At 44.4% G+C, this 15,399-nt stretch overlaps 1 protein-coding gene across 19 annotated transcripts in view; it reads right to left on the reverse strand.

Moving 5' to 3' along the window:
- Window positions 1-380: 380 nt before the first annotated feature.
- Window positions 381-15,399, reverse strand: part of LOC118394465 (kinesin-like protein KIF1A) — a 44,454-nt gene continuing 29,435 nt past the window's right edge. For 11 of the 19 annotated variants that reach the window (XM_052463434.1, XM_052463429.1, XM_052463445.1 and 8 more), the window contains 24 exons: window positions 15,240-15,373; window positions 14,840-14,958; window positions 14,618-14,703; window positions 14,348-14,483; window positions 13,731-13,929; window positions 11,209-11,299; window positions 10,925-11,043; window positions 10,773-10,846; window positions 10,558-10,666; window positions 10,375-10,441; window positions 10,191-10,275; window positions 9,763-9,868; window positions 9,287-9,310; window positions 7,416-7,530; window positions 7,142-7,275; window positions 6,948-7,009; window positions 5,745-5,890; window positions 5,268-5,456; window positions 5,003-5,074; window positions 3,358-3,464; window positions 1,564-1,686; window positions 1,081-1,273; window positions 664-782; window positions 381-445 (listed from right to left, as the gene is read on the reverse strand). In XM_052463434.1, the coding sequence (XP_052319394.1) occupies window positions 406-445; window positions 664-782; window positions 1,081-1,273; window positions 1,564-1,686; window positions 3,358-3,464; window positions 5,003-5,074; window positions 5,268-5,456; window positions 5,745-5,890; window positions 6,948-7,009; window positions 7,142-7,275; window positions 7,416-7,530; window positions 9,287-9,310; window positions 9,763-9,868; window positions 10,191-10,275; window positions 10,375-10,441; window positions 10,558-10,666; window positions 10,773-10,846; window positions 10,925-11,043; window positions 11,209-11,299; window positions 13,731-13,929; window positions 14,348-14,483; window positions 14,618-14,703; window positions 14,840-14,958; window positions 15,240-15,373 (2,649 nt within the window). In that variant the 3' untranslated portion in view covers window positions 381-405. The remainder of the gene's footprint in view (window positions 446-663; window positions 783-1,080; window positions 1,274-1,563; window positions 1,687-3,357; window positions 3,465-5,002; window positions 5,075-5,267; window positions 5,457-5,744; window positions 5,891-6,947; window positions 7,010-7,141; window positions 7,276-7,415; window positions 7,531-9,286; window positions 9,311-9,762; window positions 9,869-10,190; window positions 10,276-10,374; window positions 10,442-10,557; window positions 10,667-10,772; window positions 10,847-10,924; window positions 11,044-11,208; window positions 11,300-13,730; window positions 13,930-14,347; window positions 14,484-14,617; window positions 14,704-14,839; window positions 14,959-15,239; window positions 15,374-15,399) is intronic. The other 8 variants (XM_052463446.1, XM_052463437.1, XM_052463448.1 and 5 more) reach the window with 5 other exon arrangements.

Genomic DNA, 15,399 nt, shown 5'->3' on the forward strand with positions numbered 1-15,399 from the left:
TTGTTTGGATAAACCCTATGGGGACTGTTAGCATGTTAGATAACGGTAAAGGTTACGTGCACATGACAATGGGGCGTGTCACAACCAGGCACAATACAGCCAGCAGGGGTAAGCCCCACGACACAGGGTCAGGTTGTTAGTTAAGTCTTACATGGGTATTAAGGGTGTTTAATGGGTAGTTTAAACTGTGCATGTTCCAGGTAACCAGGAAGAGGCTTCAAATAGGGCATCAGCAGGGATGGTTTTAAGTGCAGTTTGGGGAAGTATCAGCGACAGGATGGAGCACTGTTAGGACAGGCAGAGCTGTTTAGATGAGCTGTATACAGGAGAGGGTCAGTGGAGCTTTGAGATTGTGTTTTTGTTTTATTTTTTCTCCCCCCACCCTCCCGTGTGTGTTCCTCTCGCTCACATCCTTGGGCCTGACTTTCTTCTGGAGAGCTTAGACCTTGGGGAGGGAGGGAAAAGAGGGGAGGGTTAATGTTTGACTGAAAAGGATCGGGGGGAGACAGTGAATTTGAATGATAAATTAGCTAAATTAGCTTGAACAAGTGTTTACGAGGAGATTTAAGTAACCTGGTATTACACAAAAAATAACATTTTGAGGAGGGGTTTTCATTGATGAACACGAGGTAACAATGTTGAGGCAGTGAGGGGTTACTATACCTGATAGTTCCGGCTAGTAGGGGGTTAAAAGCATACAGCCAGTCGTGCATCTCCTTGTCATTACTGGCCTGGAGGAGTATTCCACGATGCTCGGTGCACACTGCAAATGTGTTTGGAGTCTAAAAGCAGAAATTATTTAGATCACTAAAAGGATCTGGTAAATTACCTACAATTGGACAGATACAGGACATCAATGGTATAAAAAATATTTTTATTATCCATTTATTAAAAATATACTTGTCTATAAACAAAACATATATCCAAGAAGTACATTCCAACAAACATATTAGTGGTATACTGTATTTTTGGTATATCCATTGTATATTTGTAATGTATGAGTGATTTATTTGTAAAATGTATATGGTATATTTTTGATATATTTCTGAAATATTTGGAAGAAGTTTCTGTCAGTCCTACCCGGAGCAGAGTCTGCTTGTCCTCGCTGTATTCCACCTGGGCAGAGGAGAGGTTGATGACAGCGCGCTCCACATTGTCCCTCTCGTTGCGGTACAGGTAGACGTAGGGCCGGCGTACCACCACGTAGCGCTTCACCCAGCCACTGGTGTGGGGCTCCAGGAAGTGCAGGTAGCCTTTCTTCGACACGATGGGGCTGCAGCCCAGGGGAGATAGAAGGACAGTTATATTTCACTTATATATGAAGTAAAAAATCATATTTTCTTATTTATTGTTGATTTAGTAGAAATACAGCCCATCTGAATAACTTAAGTATTGCTCATATATTTTTTCATCTTTATAGTGATTCCAAACAATGAATCTAGCAGAGATATATCATAATTCACCCCAATATCAAACTGTATGATTCATCTGACCTCTATGGAATCCTGTACAGCAGTCTAGTCCTAGCTGAAATCGCTAAGCCCCAGAGTGGTCTGGTCTCACCTGACACGGATCTCCTGGATGTCAGGGACAAAAGTGCAGCCTCTACCCGGGATCCTCTTCCTATCTACAGGGCTGAAGGGATCCAGGTCTGGGGTTGAAGCTCCAGAGCTGGGCTCAATGTGTCTGCAGACCAGAGATAACGTTCCATCAATGTTCTCTCAACTTTCTTAAAACATTCTCTGTGCTTTCTCAATGTTCTATCAATGCCCTTTTAACAAAGCTCTTTCTACAAATCGAATGAATTCATTTGCATATACAGAGCATTCAGAAAGTATTCAGACCCCTTGACTGTTTCCACATTTTGTTATGTTACCGCCTCATTCTAAAATTGATTAAATCATTTTTCCCCTCATCAAACTACACACAATACCCCATATTGACAACACAAAAACAGGTTTTTAGAACTTTTGCATATGTATTTAATAAAAAAATGAAATTTCACATTTACATAATTATTCAGGCCCTTTACTCAGTACTTTGTTGAAGCACCTTTGGCAGCGATCACAGCCTAGAGTATTCTTGGGTATGACGCTACAACTTCAGGAGTATTTCGGGAGTTTCTCCCATTCTTCTCTGCAGATCCTCTCATGCTCTGTGGGGAGCTTTTTTCAGGTCTCTCCAGAGATGTTCGATCAGGTTCAAGTCCGGGCTCTGGCTGGGCCACTCAAGGACAGTCAAAGACTTGTCCCGAAACCACTCCTGCGTTTTCTTGGCTGTGTGCTTAGGGTCGTTGTCCTGTTGGAAGGTGAACCTTCGCCCTAGTCTGAGGTCCTGAGCGCTCTGGAGCAGGTTTTCATCAAGGATCTCTCTGCACTTTGCTCGTTCATCTTGCCCTCGATACTGACTCGTCTCCCAGTCCCTGCCACTGAAAAACATCCCCAGAGCATGATGCTGCTACCACCATGCTTCACCGTAGGGATGGTGCCAGGTTTCCTCCAGATGTGACGCTTGGCAATCAGGCCAAAGAGTTCAAACTTGATTTCATCAGACCAAAGAATCTTGTTTCTCATGGTCTGAGAGTCCTTTAGGTGCCTTTTGGCAAACACCAAGTGGGATTTCATGTGCCTTTTACTGAGGAGTGGATTCCGCCTGGCCACTCTACCATAAAGGCCTGATTGGTGGAGTGCTGCAGAGATGGTTGTCCTTCTGGAAGTTTCTCCCATCTCCACAGAGGAACTCTGGAGCTCTGTCAGAGTGACCATCGGGTTCTTGGTCACCTCCCTGACCAAAGCCGTTCTCCCCCGATTGCTCAGTGTGGCCGGGCAGCCAGCTCTAGGAGAGTCTTGGTGGTTCCAAACTTCTTCCATTTAAGAATGAAGGAGGCCACTGTGTTCTTGGGGACCTTCAATGCTGCATACATTTTTTTGTGCCCTTTCCCAGATCTGTGCCTCGAAACAATCTTGTCTCGAAGCTCATGGCTTGGTTTTTGCTCTGACATGCACTGTCAACTGTGGGAACTTATAGACAATCTTATATAGATGATCGATGGAGCTCAATTTTGAGTCTCATAGCAAATGGTGTGAATACTTATGTAAATAAGATATTTATGTTTCTTATTTTTTATAATTTTTTTTTTTTAAAGGTTTTCATGTTGGCGTTATGGGGGTGTGGGTGTGTAGATTGTGTAGATTGATAAGGAAAAACATTTATTTAATCAATTTTAGAATAAGGCTGTAACATAACAGAATGTGGAAAAAGTCAAGGGGTCTGAATACTTTCCGTATACTACTTGTCAACAGCAGGTCTGGGGTGAATAAAATGGGAGTGAGGGGTGACAGTTGAAAGGACACATACCTGATGTCATAATGTCCTTCCACCAAGGAGGGGCAAGTAGAGGACGGCGTTAGCGTGCTCAGACCAGAAGAGGCCGGTGACATCAGCGACGCTGACATCTCAGACAGCTGAACCACGAACACACAAGCATACACAGATAATCACACACACACACATACAAACAAAAATGAACATATACACACACAAACACGCACATACAATGACACCATTATACATTCATCAACAGTTCCCATGTATTGCATTTGGAGGGTCGGCAAGGTCTATGACAGAATCTGATACTCATCAAGTCATCCGATGAGGTCATGAGAGGACATGTGTTTCAGCCCCAGGCTTTGGTAACACATGTAGAGACAACATGCTGTAGTAGGGACAGAGAAGCCTGACATTCTCTGAGACGGGGGTGGGAGGAGAGGGGGGGTGGAGGAGAGGGGGCTAGGGGTGAGAATGAGAACATTTGTAGGTTGGGTGAAGGATTCCATAGAACAGAAGTAAATGGAAAAGATGGGACCTCAGGGGGATGGGGTTGACGAGTGATAATGAGCAACTGAATATTCATTCATTCATTAAGAGAAGTGAATAAGGTAGTTATTTTGTTTTAATGTTAAGTTCTTCATTCATATGTATTTCCTTGTTAGAATTGAGTTTTTTGTTAGAGTTTAGTTCTTTGTTTAACAAATAAGCAAATGATCAGAAAGGCTGCGTGTGTTAACTAGACAGGGGATCAGGAGAGAAAGGATGTAGATGACAGATGTCTTGGGTGGGATCAGTGAGAATCGGCTGGAATCTATAGGGGGCACGTTTGATGGTATACAAAGTGCTTTGGGTTAGGGGCTGGCTGGGTAAAAGTATCATGCACGGTGTACTGTAAGTTGGTTATAAAGTGGGTTAACAGGCCTGGGGGCTGGGTTCTGTAAGTGGGTTATAGAGTGGGTTAACAGGCCTGGGGGCTGGGTTCTGTAAGTGGGTTATAGAGTGGATTAACAGGCCTGGGGGCTGGGTTCTGTAAGTGGGTTATAGAGGGGGTTAAAAGGCCTGGGTGCTGGGTTCTGTAAGTGGGTTATAGAGGGGGTTAACAGGCCTGGGGTCTGGGTTCTGTAAGTGGGTTATAGAGGGGGTTAACAGGCCTGGAGGCTGGGTTCTGTAAGTGGGTTATAGAGTGGGTTAACAGGCCTGGGGGCTGGGTTTTGTAAGTGGGTTATAGAGTGGGTTAACAGGCCTGGGGGCTGGGTTCTGTAAGTGGGTTATAGAGGGTTTAACAGGCCTGGGGGCTGGGTTCTGTAAGTGGGTTATAGAGGGTTTAACAGGCCTGGGGGCTGGGTTCTGTAAGCGGGTTATAGAGGGGGTTAAAGGGCCTGGGCGCTGGGTTCTGTAAGCGGGTTATAGAGGGGGTTAACAGGCCTGGGGGCTGGGTTATGTAAATGGTTTATAGAGGGGGTTAACAGGCCTGGGGGCTGGGTTCTGTAAGTGGGTTATAGAGGGTTTAACAGGCCTGGGGGCTGGGTTCTGTAAGCGGGTTATAGAGGGGGTTAAAGGGCCTGGGCGCTGGTTTCTGTAAGCAGGTTATAGAGGGGGTTAACAGGCCTGGGGGCTGGGTTCTGTAAGTGGGTTATAGAGGGGGTTAACAGGCCTGGGGGCTGGGGCTCACCTTGCTCTCACTGGCACTGCTGCTCACCTGGCTGTACTCCCTGTTGAAGGTGTGCATGAGCAACCGCAGACACTGAGACCGCAGGAGGAGGAGAGGAGGAGAAGAGGAGAGGAGGAGCAGAAAAATATATTATTATTACTAATAATCACAACCATTAAAAGTCCAAAAAAGAGAGAGAACCAGAAAGTGTTCTGGCAAGCAAGCGTGGTATTAGGAGCTCCAAGGTAGGCCTGGTTCCTAATAGAAGCCAGGGACTTGTAGTCACCTTGGCAGCCAGCTCCCTTTGCCTCTGGCTGGGGCTTTCCAGGGCGGGACTGCCCCCGGGGCTGTAGCTGAGGATGGGGCTCTTAGCAAAGTCGCTGATGTCGCCACTCTTGCAGAGCGCGTCCTGCCCCGCGGCCAGGGTGGCCTCTAGTTTCTCCCGCAGCAGCAGGTAGTGCCTGGTCTTCTCTACCTGTAGTGACACACAGAGAAACTGCTGAGACTCTGGCACAAAATGGCCACTGTCCATTATCCAGGTGAGTGACTCATTAGTGAGTAGTACCCCCACACAATAATATTTTGAAAACAGCTACTGTTTATGAATGGAAACATAATTGATTACTTGTTATTCAGACCACATTTCATTGGCAAAGTATTGTTTGTTTATTTCATTCATTCATTGACTAACTATCACACTTGACTCCACCCCTCTGAATTCCGGCCCACCCACCCTACAGACCCTACCAATCCAAGGCCTCACCTCCTGCAGCAGGCTGAGTTTCTCCAGCTCCCACTGGTGGTCCAGGATGAGGCTGTCGCTACGGGGCCTCCACCCAGCCAGGTTCTCCTCTCCACGGACGTACGCCACTGAGGTGTCCAAGACGCGCCTGCGCCGCCGCTGCATGCCTGAGGGTAAAAAATTGTAAAAAGACAGCCATGTCAAATATAAAAACAGAACTATGTTTATATACTGTCTGTATACTGCCTATATATACTGTCTATATACTGTATATATAGTCTGTATATATACTGCCTATATACTGTATACTTTTTTTTATTTTATTTTTATTTCACCTTTATTTAACCAGGTAGGCTATACATTTGCAACTACCTATATAGCAGTGTGAACAGACAACACAGAGCCATAGTAAACAATAACAATACTGCCTATATACTGCCTATATACTGCCTATACATACTGCCTATATACTGTCTATATACTGCCTATATACGGATATACTGTCTATATACTGCCTATATACAGATATACTGTCTATATACAGATATACTTTCTATATACTGTCTATATACTGCCTATATACAGATATACTGCCTATATACAGATATACTGTCTATATACTGCCTATATACAGATATACTTTCTATATACTGTCTATATACTGCCTATATACAGATATACTGTCTATATACTGCCTATATACAGATATACTTTCTATATACTGTCTATATACAGATATACTTTCTATTTACTGTCTATATACAGATATACTTTCTATATACTGTCTATATACTGCCAGAACACACTGGGGATGTGGGTTGCAGCTCAATCCAGATTTATCTCCAGACAGAGTGAACTGTTAAATTGACAGTTGCACACACAAGTTGGATGAAATGCAGCCCAGATACTTGTGTAGAATTAAGCAATAAGGCACTAGGGGGTGTGGTATATGGCCAATATACCACGGCTAAGGGCTGTTCCTGGGAACGACGCAACGCGGAGTGCATGGATACAACCCGTAGCCATGGTATATTGGTCATAATACCACAAATCTCCGAGGTGCCTTATTGCTATTATAAACTGGTTACCAACGTAATTAGAGCAGTAAAAAATACATGTTTTGTCATACCCGTGGTATACGGTCTGATATACCACGGCTGTCAGCCAATCAGCATTCAGTGCTCGAACCACCCAGTTTATAATTCTGCCATTCCTTTACTCTACCTGGACTTCCGGCATCAGCGACATGGCAGAGACTGACTTCATACACTCCAGTGACACGGTTACTGAGGAAGAGAAGAGAGAACAGAGTTAGTACTGTCAGATTCCACAGAGAGGGCTTGAGGTGGGGCCTACCCACATAGAGATATATAACCTAGAATAATATGGTCTAATTCTATTTCTACGGGCCTAGCTACCTCTCTGAGGGCCTTAGGCAGCCGGTGCTGAAAAGGTTTCTAATGGAGCGAGAGGCAGGGAGCTTGGCGTCACGGGAGTAGAACACCATACAGAAGTCTTTGGTGATCACCGTCGGCTGGGTGCAGTTCTCCATCTGAAAGGAATGGACCAGAACCAGCATTAAACTCACATCACTTTACATTGTAGTGTACAGGCTAACTCACCACTTCCCCCCATCAATACAGAGAGCCAACATGGGTGATGTTTCTGGGTTGCAGCGAAGGAAATGTTTACCTCTAGGTAGGCTGAGAGGGTGATGTAGATCTTCTCTCCATAGGGAGTGACGCGGTTCAGAAGGAGGGAGTTGTGCATGGAGCTGTCCCATGCTGCCTCAAACCGGTAAAACGTCCTGTAGGTAAACACAAGGGAAAAAGTTAGTGTTTTTTTGTGTTTAGCACAGGAGGCTGGTGGTACCTTAATTGGGGAGGACAGGCACGTGGTAATGGCCAGAGTGGAATTAGTGGAAAGGTATCAACAACATCAAACAAATGGCTTCCGTGCTTTTGATGCCATTCCATTCGCTCCATTCCAGCCATTATTATGAGCCGTCCTCCCCTCAGCAGCCTCCACTGGTGTATAGACGTTGTTTTCAATTTTTCAATGATGAGTGACTGGAAACACGTAGTATGACTTTCCTTCATCGGCATAGATCAGGCAGTATCAAGAGGAAAGGGTATTCAGTTGTGCAAGCCCCTCAAAGACAAGGGGTACTGAAACAAACTCTATACATGGACAGAAACAACAGCTTTGAATTCACTGCTAAGCGTCATGTCAAATGAACATGTCAGGTTAAAAACAACTGCAGAAAACAGTTAGAAATAAAACAACAAAAAGCAAAGAAACAAAGAGTTGAGAAGCAGAAAGGTTGTATAAAGAGAGGAGAGAAGCAGAAAGGTTGTATAAAGACAGGAGAGAAGCAGAAAGGTTGTATAAGGAGAGGAGAGAAGCAGAAAGGTTGTATAAAGAGAGGAGAGAAGCAGAAAGGTTGTATAAAAAGAGGAGAGAAGCAGAAAGGTTGTATAAAGAGAGGAGAGAAGCAGAAAGGTTGTATAAGGAGAAGAGAGAAGCAGAAAGGTTGTATAAGGAGAAGAGAGAAGCAGAAAGGTTGTATAAAGAGAGGAGAGAAGGAGAAAGTTGTATAAGGAGAGGAGAGAAGCAGAAAGGTTGTATAAAGAGAGGAGAGAAGCAGAAAGGTTGTATAAGGAGAGGAGAGAAGCAGAAAGGTTGTTTAAAGACAGGATAGAAGCAGAAAGTTGTATAAGGAGAGGAGAGAAGCAGAAAGGTTGTATAAAGAGAGGAGAGAAGCAGAAAGGTTGTATAAGGAGAGGAGAGAAGCAGAAAGGTTGTATAAAGAGAGGAGAGAAGGAGAAAGGTTGTATAAAGAGAGGAGAGAAGCAGAAAGGTTGTATAAGGAGAAGAGAGAAGCAGAAAGGTTGTATAAGGAGAAGAGAGAAGCAGAAAGGTTGTATAAAGAGAGGAGAGAAGGAGAAAGTTGTATAAAGAGAGGAGAGAAGCAGAAAGGTTGTATAAAGAGAGGAGAGAAGCAGAAAGGTTGTATAAGGAGAGGAGAGAAGGAGAACGGTTGTATAAAGAGAGGAGAGAAGGAGAAAGGTTGTATAAAGAGAGGAGAGAAGCAGAAAGGTTGTATAAAGAGAGGAGAGAAGGAGAAAGGTTGTATAAAGAGAGGAGAGAAGCAGAAAGGTTGTATAAAGAGAGGAGAGAAGCAGAAAGGTTGTATAAAGAGAGGAGAGAAGGAGAAAGGTTGTATAAAGAGAGGAGAGAAGGAGAAAGGTTGTATAAAGAGAGGAGAGAAGCAGAAAGGTTGTATAAAGAGAGGAGAGAAGCAGAAAGGTTGTATAAAGAGAGGAGAGAAGCAGAAAGGTTGTATAAAGAGAGGAGAGAAGCAGAAAGGTTGTATAAAGAGAGGAGAGAAGCAGAAAGGTTGTATAAAGAGAGGAGAGAAGCAGAAAGGTTGTATAAAGAGAGGAGAGAAGCAGAAAGGTTGTATAAAGAGAAGAGAGAAGCAGAAAGGTTGTATAAAGAGAGGAGAGAAGCAGAAAGGTTATATAAAGAGAGGAGAGAAGGAGAAAGGTTGTGTGTTATACCTATGGTCAACTCCCAGGGAAACACTGCAATACAGCGAAGCACAAAGAAAAGAGAAGAGGGCGAGCGGGTTAAACAAGCAGCTGAGGATTTCACAGCAGCAAAGTGACCAAAATATACAGTGTTAATATACAACAACAAATAAAAAGAGAAACATAGACATACTGCAGCAGAACATTATGGAAAATCATACTCGGTGTTGTTGTGAAAGAGAGAAACAAGCTAAAGCCATTGATTCATAACTACAGTATGTCCAGTATGCACAGTATGTACAGTATGTCCATCATGTCCAGTATATCCAGTATGTACAGCATGCACAGTATGTCCAGTATGCACAGTATGCACAGTATGTCCATTATGTCCAGTATGTACAGTATGCACAGCATGCACAGTATGTCCAGTATGCAAAGTATGCCCAGTATGTCCAGTATGCACAGTATGTCCAGTAAAAAGCTGAGAAAGGGGAAAGCATACGTACTTGTCGTCATACGAGGGCCAGACGTAGCCTGCAGACAAGATGTTGAGGGAGAGGATGTTTGGGTCAATGATGGTCTCGTCAGCCTCCGGAGTATTCCGGATACGACCTGAGAGAGGTCAAAGGTCAAAAGTCAAGAGATGGATGTTTATGATCCACCCGACACAGCCAGAAGAGGACTGGCTACCCCTCAGAGCCTGGTTCCTAGGTTCCTAGGGAGTTTTTCCTAGCCACAGTGCTTCTACATCGGCATTCTTTGATGTTTGAGGTTGGGTTTCTATATAGCACTTTGTGACATCTGTTGATGTAAAAAGGCCTCTACAAATACATTTGATTGATCGATTGATGTACTGTAAAAATGGAGCTAGTGGATCTTTATTGTCATTACGCTCTGTTGTCTCCTAATAAAGCATTCTTCCAGCCGTACTCACCCACCACCAGCTCCTTGACCTCCTTCCACTCTACGTCATTTCCTGTCTCGTGTGCTATGGTAACTGTGATCCTCCTCTGGATGCCCTGTGGACAGGTCACCACACAGGAAGTCAACACTGGGCTTTGAATAACTGAGAAATAGATTCAAATCAACTCCCCTCTGAAAATGTTGCAATTGTTTACCTGATGAAGGAGGAAGGTTCCATGGCAAGGCATGCCACCTCTGTGGTCCACCACTGAAGGGATATAGCTGAGGACAAACACAGAACAAATGTACAAACTATATAAGTAGATTATGATTGTTGTGTCCATTTGATTCCTTGATACGAACGGGGAAGTAAGGAAATAGATGTTAAGGTTGCTCACTCTCCATTGGCCTCCAGCTCACAGATCTCAAAGAAGGCCATGAGGTCATATTTGGAGTGACATGGGCCTGCCATGGAGCGGGTCAAGGTGTTTAGCTTGGTGGCCGGCACTGTGAAAGAGAAGGAATGAATCTGGCCTGGTTAACGTTCTGGCACTGTGACAAAACACTTTGCTAAGATAAAGAGAAGGACACAATGCCATGTTTGAACCCTCACCTGGTTTAGACAAGGGCATGACCCTCGGGAATTGCCTCCTAGAAGGTCGAAGGGGACTGTAAAAAAAGTGCGAACTTTTAAAATGGACTATTTTAGCAAGACAGTGAAACGGGATCAATTGAAGAAGAAGAGAACAAGTAGAGTTTTATCACCTGATGAGGTCTTTGCAGAGAGGTGGGAACGGCTGTTTCTGGTAGTGACCAAACACCTCGAAGACGATGGGCTGGGTCTTGATGTACTCCACAAACGACTTGGTGACCTCTACCGTGATCTAATAGACAAATCAAAAGTGAGGTTAGCCATCACTCAGTAAGGCCTGTAACAATGGATGATACAAGGAAATACAAAATAAATTGATTAAATGATGGTAATATCATAGAAATGAGACCTATTAGTTGTAATGAAAAAGAACATATTGTTTCTGGTCAGTGCTTACATTTTGTACATGGTAGAATCCCAGAGGAGGTCCTCTGCCTGTGTTCTTCAGTGGCTCAGTGGAGAACGCCTCGTCATGTCGGTGGATGAAGCTGGAAGTAGAAAAACACATTCAATCAGTATTAAATATTCATTAATCATGTACATTGAGTGTATACAAAACAATATACATTAAACTACTGCACTGTAACATAACTAAATACACTGAGTGTACAAAACATCTTTCCATGACATAGACTGACCAGGTGAAAGCTATAAGCCCTTATTGATGTCACTTGTTAAATCCACTTCAATCAGTGCAGATGAAGGGGAGGAGACAGGTTAAAGAAAGATTTTTAAGCCTTGAGGCAAATGAGACATTCAGTGGGTGAACGGACAAGACAAAATATTTAAGTGCCTTTGAATGGGGTATGGTTGTAGGTGCCAGGCCCACCAGTTTGTGTCAAGAACTGCAACACTGCTGGGTTTTTCACACTCAACAGTTTTTCATATCAAGAATGGTCCACCACCCAAAGGACATCCAGCCATTGGAGTCAACTTGGGCCAGCATCCCTGTGCAACGCTTTTGACACCTTGGAGAGTCAACTTGGGCCAGCATCCCTGTGCAATGCTTTTGACACCTTGGAGAGTCAACTTGGGCCAGCATCCCTGTGCAACGCTTTTGACACCTTGGAGAGTCAACTTGGGCCAGCATCCCTGTGCAACGCTTTTGACACCTTGGAGAGTCAACTTGGGCCAGCATCCCTGTGCAACGCTTTTGACACCTTGGAGAGTCAACTTGGGCCAGCATCCCTGTGCAACGCTTTTGACACCTTGGAGAGTCAACATGGGCCAGCATCCCTGTGCAATGCTTTTGACACCTTGGAGAGTCAACTTGGGCCAGCATCCCTGTGCAACGCTTTTGACACCTTGGAGAGTCAACATGGGCCAGCATCCCTGTGCAACGCTTTTGACACCTTGGAGAGTCAACTTGGGCCAGCATCCCTGTGCAACGCTTTTGACACCTTGGAGAGTCAACATGGGCCAGCATCCCTGTGCAACGCTTTTGACACCTTGGAGAGTCCATGGGCCAGCATCCCTGTGACAAATGGAGAGTCAACATGGGCTGCATTCTGCAACACTAAAGGGAAAGTAACCCTTGATATTTTAACACCACCTCAGTGAATAACACCAATTTACTACCCTTAGGAATCAATACCCTGCAATTGATAACACCAATGAATAACACCAACCCTTTGATGGAAACCTTGTCTTTCAACCCTTAGGAATAACACAAATTTAGGAATAACACTAACCCTTAGGAATAACACCAACCCTTAGGAATAACACTAACCCTTAGGAATAACACAACCCTTAGGAATAACACCAACCCTTAGGAATAACACCAACCCTTAGGAATAACACCAACCCTTAGGAATAACACCAACCCTTAGGAATAACACTAACCCTTAGGAATAACACCAACCCTTAGGAATAACACCAACCCTTAGGAATAACACTAACCCTTAGGAATAACACTAACCCTTAGGAATAACACCAACCCTTAGGAATAACACCAACCCTTAGGAATAACACCAACCCTTAGGAATAACACCAACCCTTAGGAATAACACCAAACCTTAGGAATAACACCAACCCTTAGGAATAACACCAACCCTTAGGAATAACACTAACCCTTAGGAATAACACTAACCCTTAGGAATAACACCAACCCTTAGGAATAACACTAACCCTTAGGAATAACACCAACCCTTAGGAATAACACCAACCCTTAGGAATAACACCAACCCTTAGGAATAACACCAACCCTTAGGAATAACACCAACCCTTAGGAATAACACCAACCCTTAGGAATAACACCAACCCTTAGGAATAACACCAACCCTTAGGAATAACACCAACCCTTAGGAATAACACCAACCCTTAGGAATAACACCAACCCTTAGGAATAACACCAACCCTTAGGAATAACACCAACCCTTAGGAATAACACTAACCCTTAGGAATAACACTAACCCTTAGGAATAACACCAACCCTTAGGAATAACACCAACCCTTAGGAATAACACTAACCCTTAGGAATAACACTAACCCTTAGGAATAACACTAACCCTTAGGAATAACACTAACCCTTAGGAATAACACCAACCCTTAGGAATAATACCAACCCTTAGGAATAACACTAACCCTTAGGAATAACACTAACCCTTAGGAATAATACTAACCATAAGATTTAAATTTGTTTAAATCAAGAGAGGATGGGTTGTTTCTGGATAGAGAGAAGTGACAGGTCCTGAATGGCACGGCATTGTCATAGCATAGCTATGAGACAGTTAGAATGCGAGGATGCGAGGAGATTTTAGAAACAAATGCCCCCATATGCAACATCATCATCATTCAAAATGCTTTTCCTCACTGACATCTTGTCAAGTCTCTCTCAAAAACATTGAACCTAAACCTCAAGACACTTCATGGTCAAATAAAGTCTAAAATACATCAAAACGTTGGATGGGAGGCACTAACTTGAACTGGCAGAAGATATCGGCATATTCAGCAGAGATGCTGGAGGCTTGTAGCACGGTGACCCTGAAGGTGAAAGTAGATCCGATGCGGAGGTGGGACAGGGCCTTCTCCTGGTTCAGCTCCAGGGGTAGTTCCAGACCCAGAACCCCCTTCAATGGGCTCTGAGGGGCCTCCGGAGTGGCTGTGACGGGGGACAAGTCTGGGGTCATAGTGAGGACATGTTGACCTGTCAGTTAACATTTCATTGACATATTGTGGTTTATTTGGATAGGAAGCAATATGAAACACATCGACACATTGAATAAACAATTATCCGATGCATTACACCCTAGATAGGCTTACATAAATATGTCTTCTCTAAACATATTTGTGCGGATAATGTCTGAGGAACACAATGGGATTAAGTCCTTGACTTTGTTTGTCATCCTCAATGATTTGTAGTGTGGGCGCTGCCATTGTACACCACTGAATATCTATTTATAGTAGAAAGGGAGGGGACCTAACGTTGAGACCACACTTGCAATACCAACAGAACATCCATAACACATTATATTAAAGAGAAATCAGGTGTGATGATGATGAAGATGATGACTAAGATATGACTAAGATGCCCTCACCAGCACAGGTGTTGTTGTTGACCTCGTCAGGGTCAGCTCCTATGTCAGAGGTCTGTCCCTCCCCCTCAACAAAGCGGAGCTCCTCTTGGGAGGTGTTAGAGTGAGACATGCTGCCAGAACACGACTCTGTCTGGAACTGACCAGACAAACACTTGATATGATATATATTATAACCCTTTCAGATAACGATACTGCATTGTTTTAGATACAGCATGCAGACAGTGGCTTGGCAAGTTCTCCAGTTTTTATATCATCTCTTACTGATTCTACCTTCTCAAACTGTTGGTCCTCAAAGGAGATCTTGGCAGTTCCTGACTGTCTGACGCCAGAGCCGTAGTCAGGCGCTTCTTCATCAGCTGGGGAGAGAAGACAGCTGGTTGGTTACGACTCCAAACACTCAACAAATACTAGAAGCATCCATAAACAAACTGTAATAGCTGTTGTATCACTCTGTCTCAGTCTCTCAGTTTCACAAGAGTCAATTCTCTGTACCTGAGATGGCCTGCACTGCCACCCTGAGGAAGCCCTTCACCTCTCCCTTCTCACTGACGATGGCCACACGGTGCACCAGGGGCACGGGGTACAGCAGGTTACTCAGGTACACAAAGGCCCTGCGGACGGGGACAGAGAAGGAGAGGGGGAGCAGGAACAAACACAGGGAAATCATTTCAGAGCGTCATAGATTATTGAGGTGGTCTCTAGTGGGGCAAGTCTACTAGCCCGGGCCCTGTTCAAATATTTTGCACGTGTATCCTCTCCTCTGTATCTTATTGGATCTGTTTCCATCCTTTTGCTCTCATAATGAAAACACTGGCTGCTTAGTGATTACCTCAAGGAAGTAAGGGAAAGACGGCTATATTTGAAAAGAACAGGGCCTGGGTCCATGACTGACCTGCCCACCAGACGGAACCATGGGAAGCGGTCATAGAAGGGGTCTCCCCCGGTCAGGGCCTGGTCACAGTCCTCCACAGTGCTGCTGGGCACCTCCGCCGCACGGTCGTACATCTCCCTCATCAGGTCCAGCCTCTGCCTACAGGGGGCAGAACAGTCAA

Source organism: Oncorhynchus keta, chromosome 15 (genome assembly GCF_023373465.1).
Source record: "Oncorhynchus keta strain PuntledgeMale-10-30-2019 chromosome 15, Oket_V2, whole genome shotgun sequence".
Taxonomy (NCBI): Eukaryota; Metazoa; Chordata; class Actinopteri; order Salmoniformes; family Salmonidae; genus Oncorhynchus; species Oncorhynchus keta.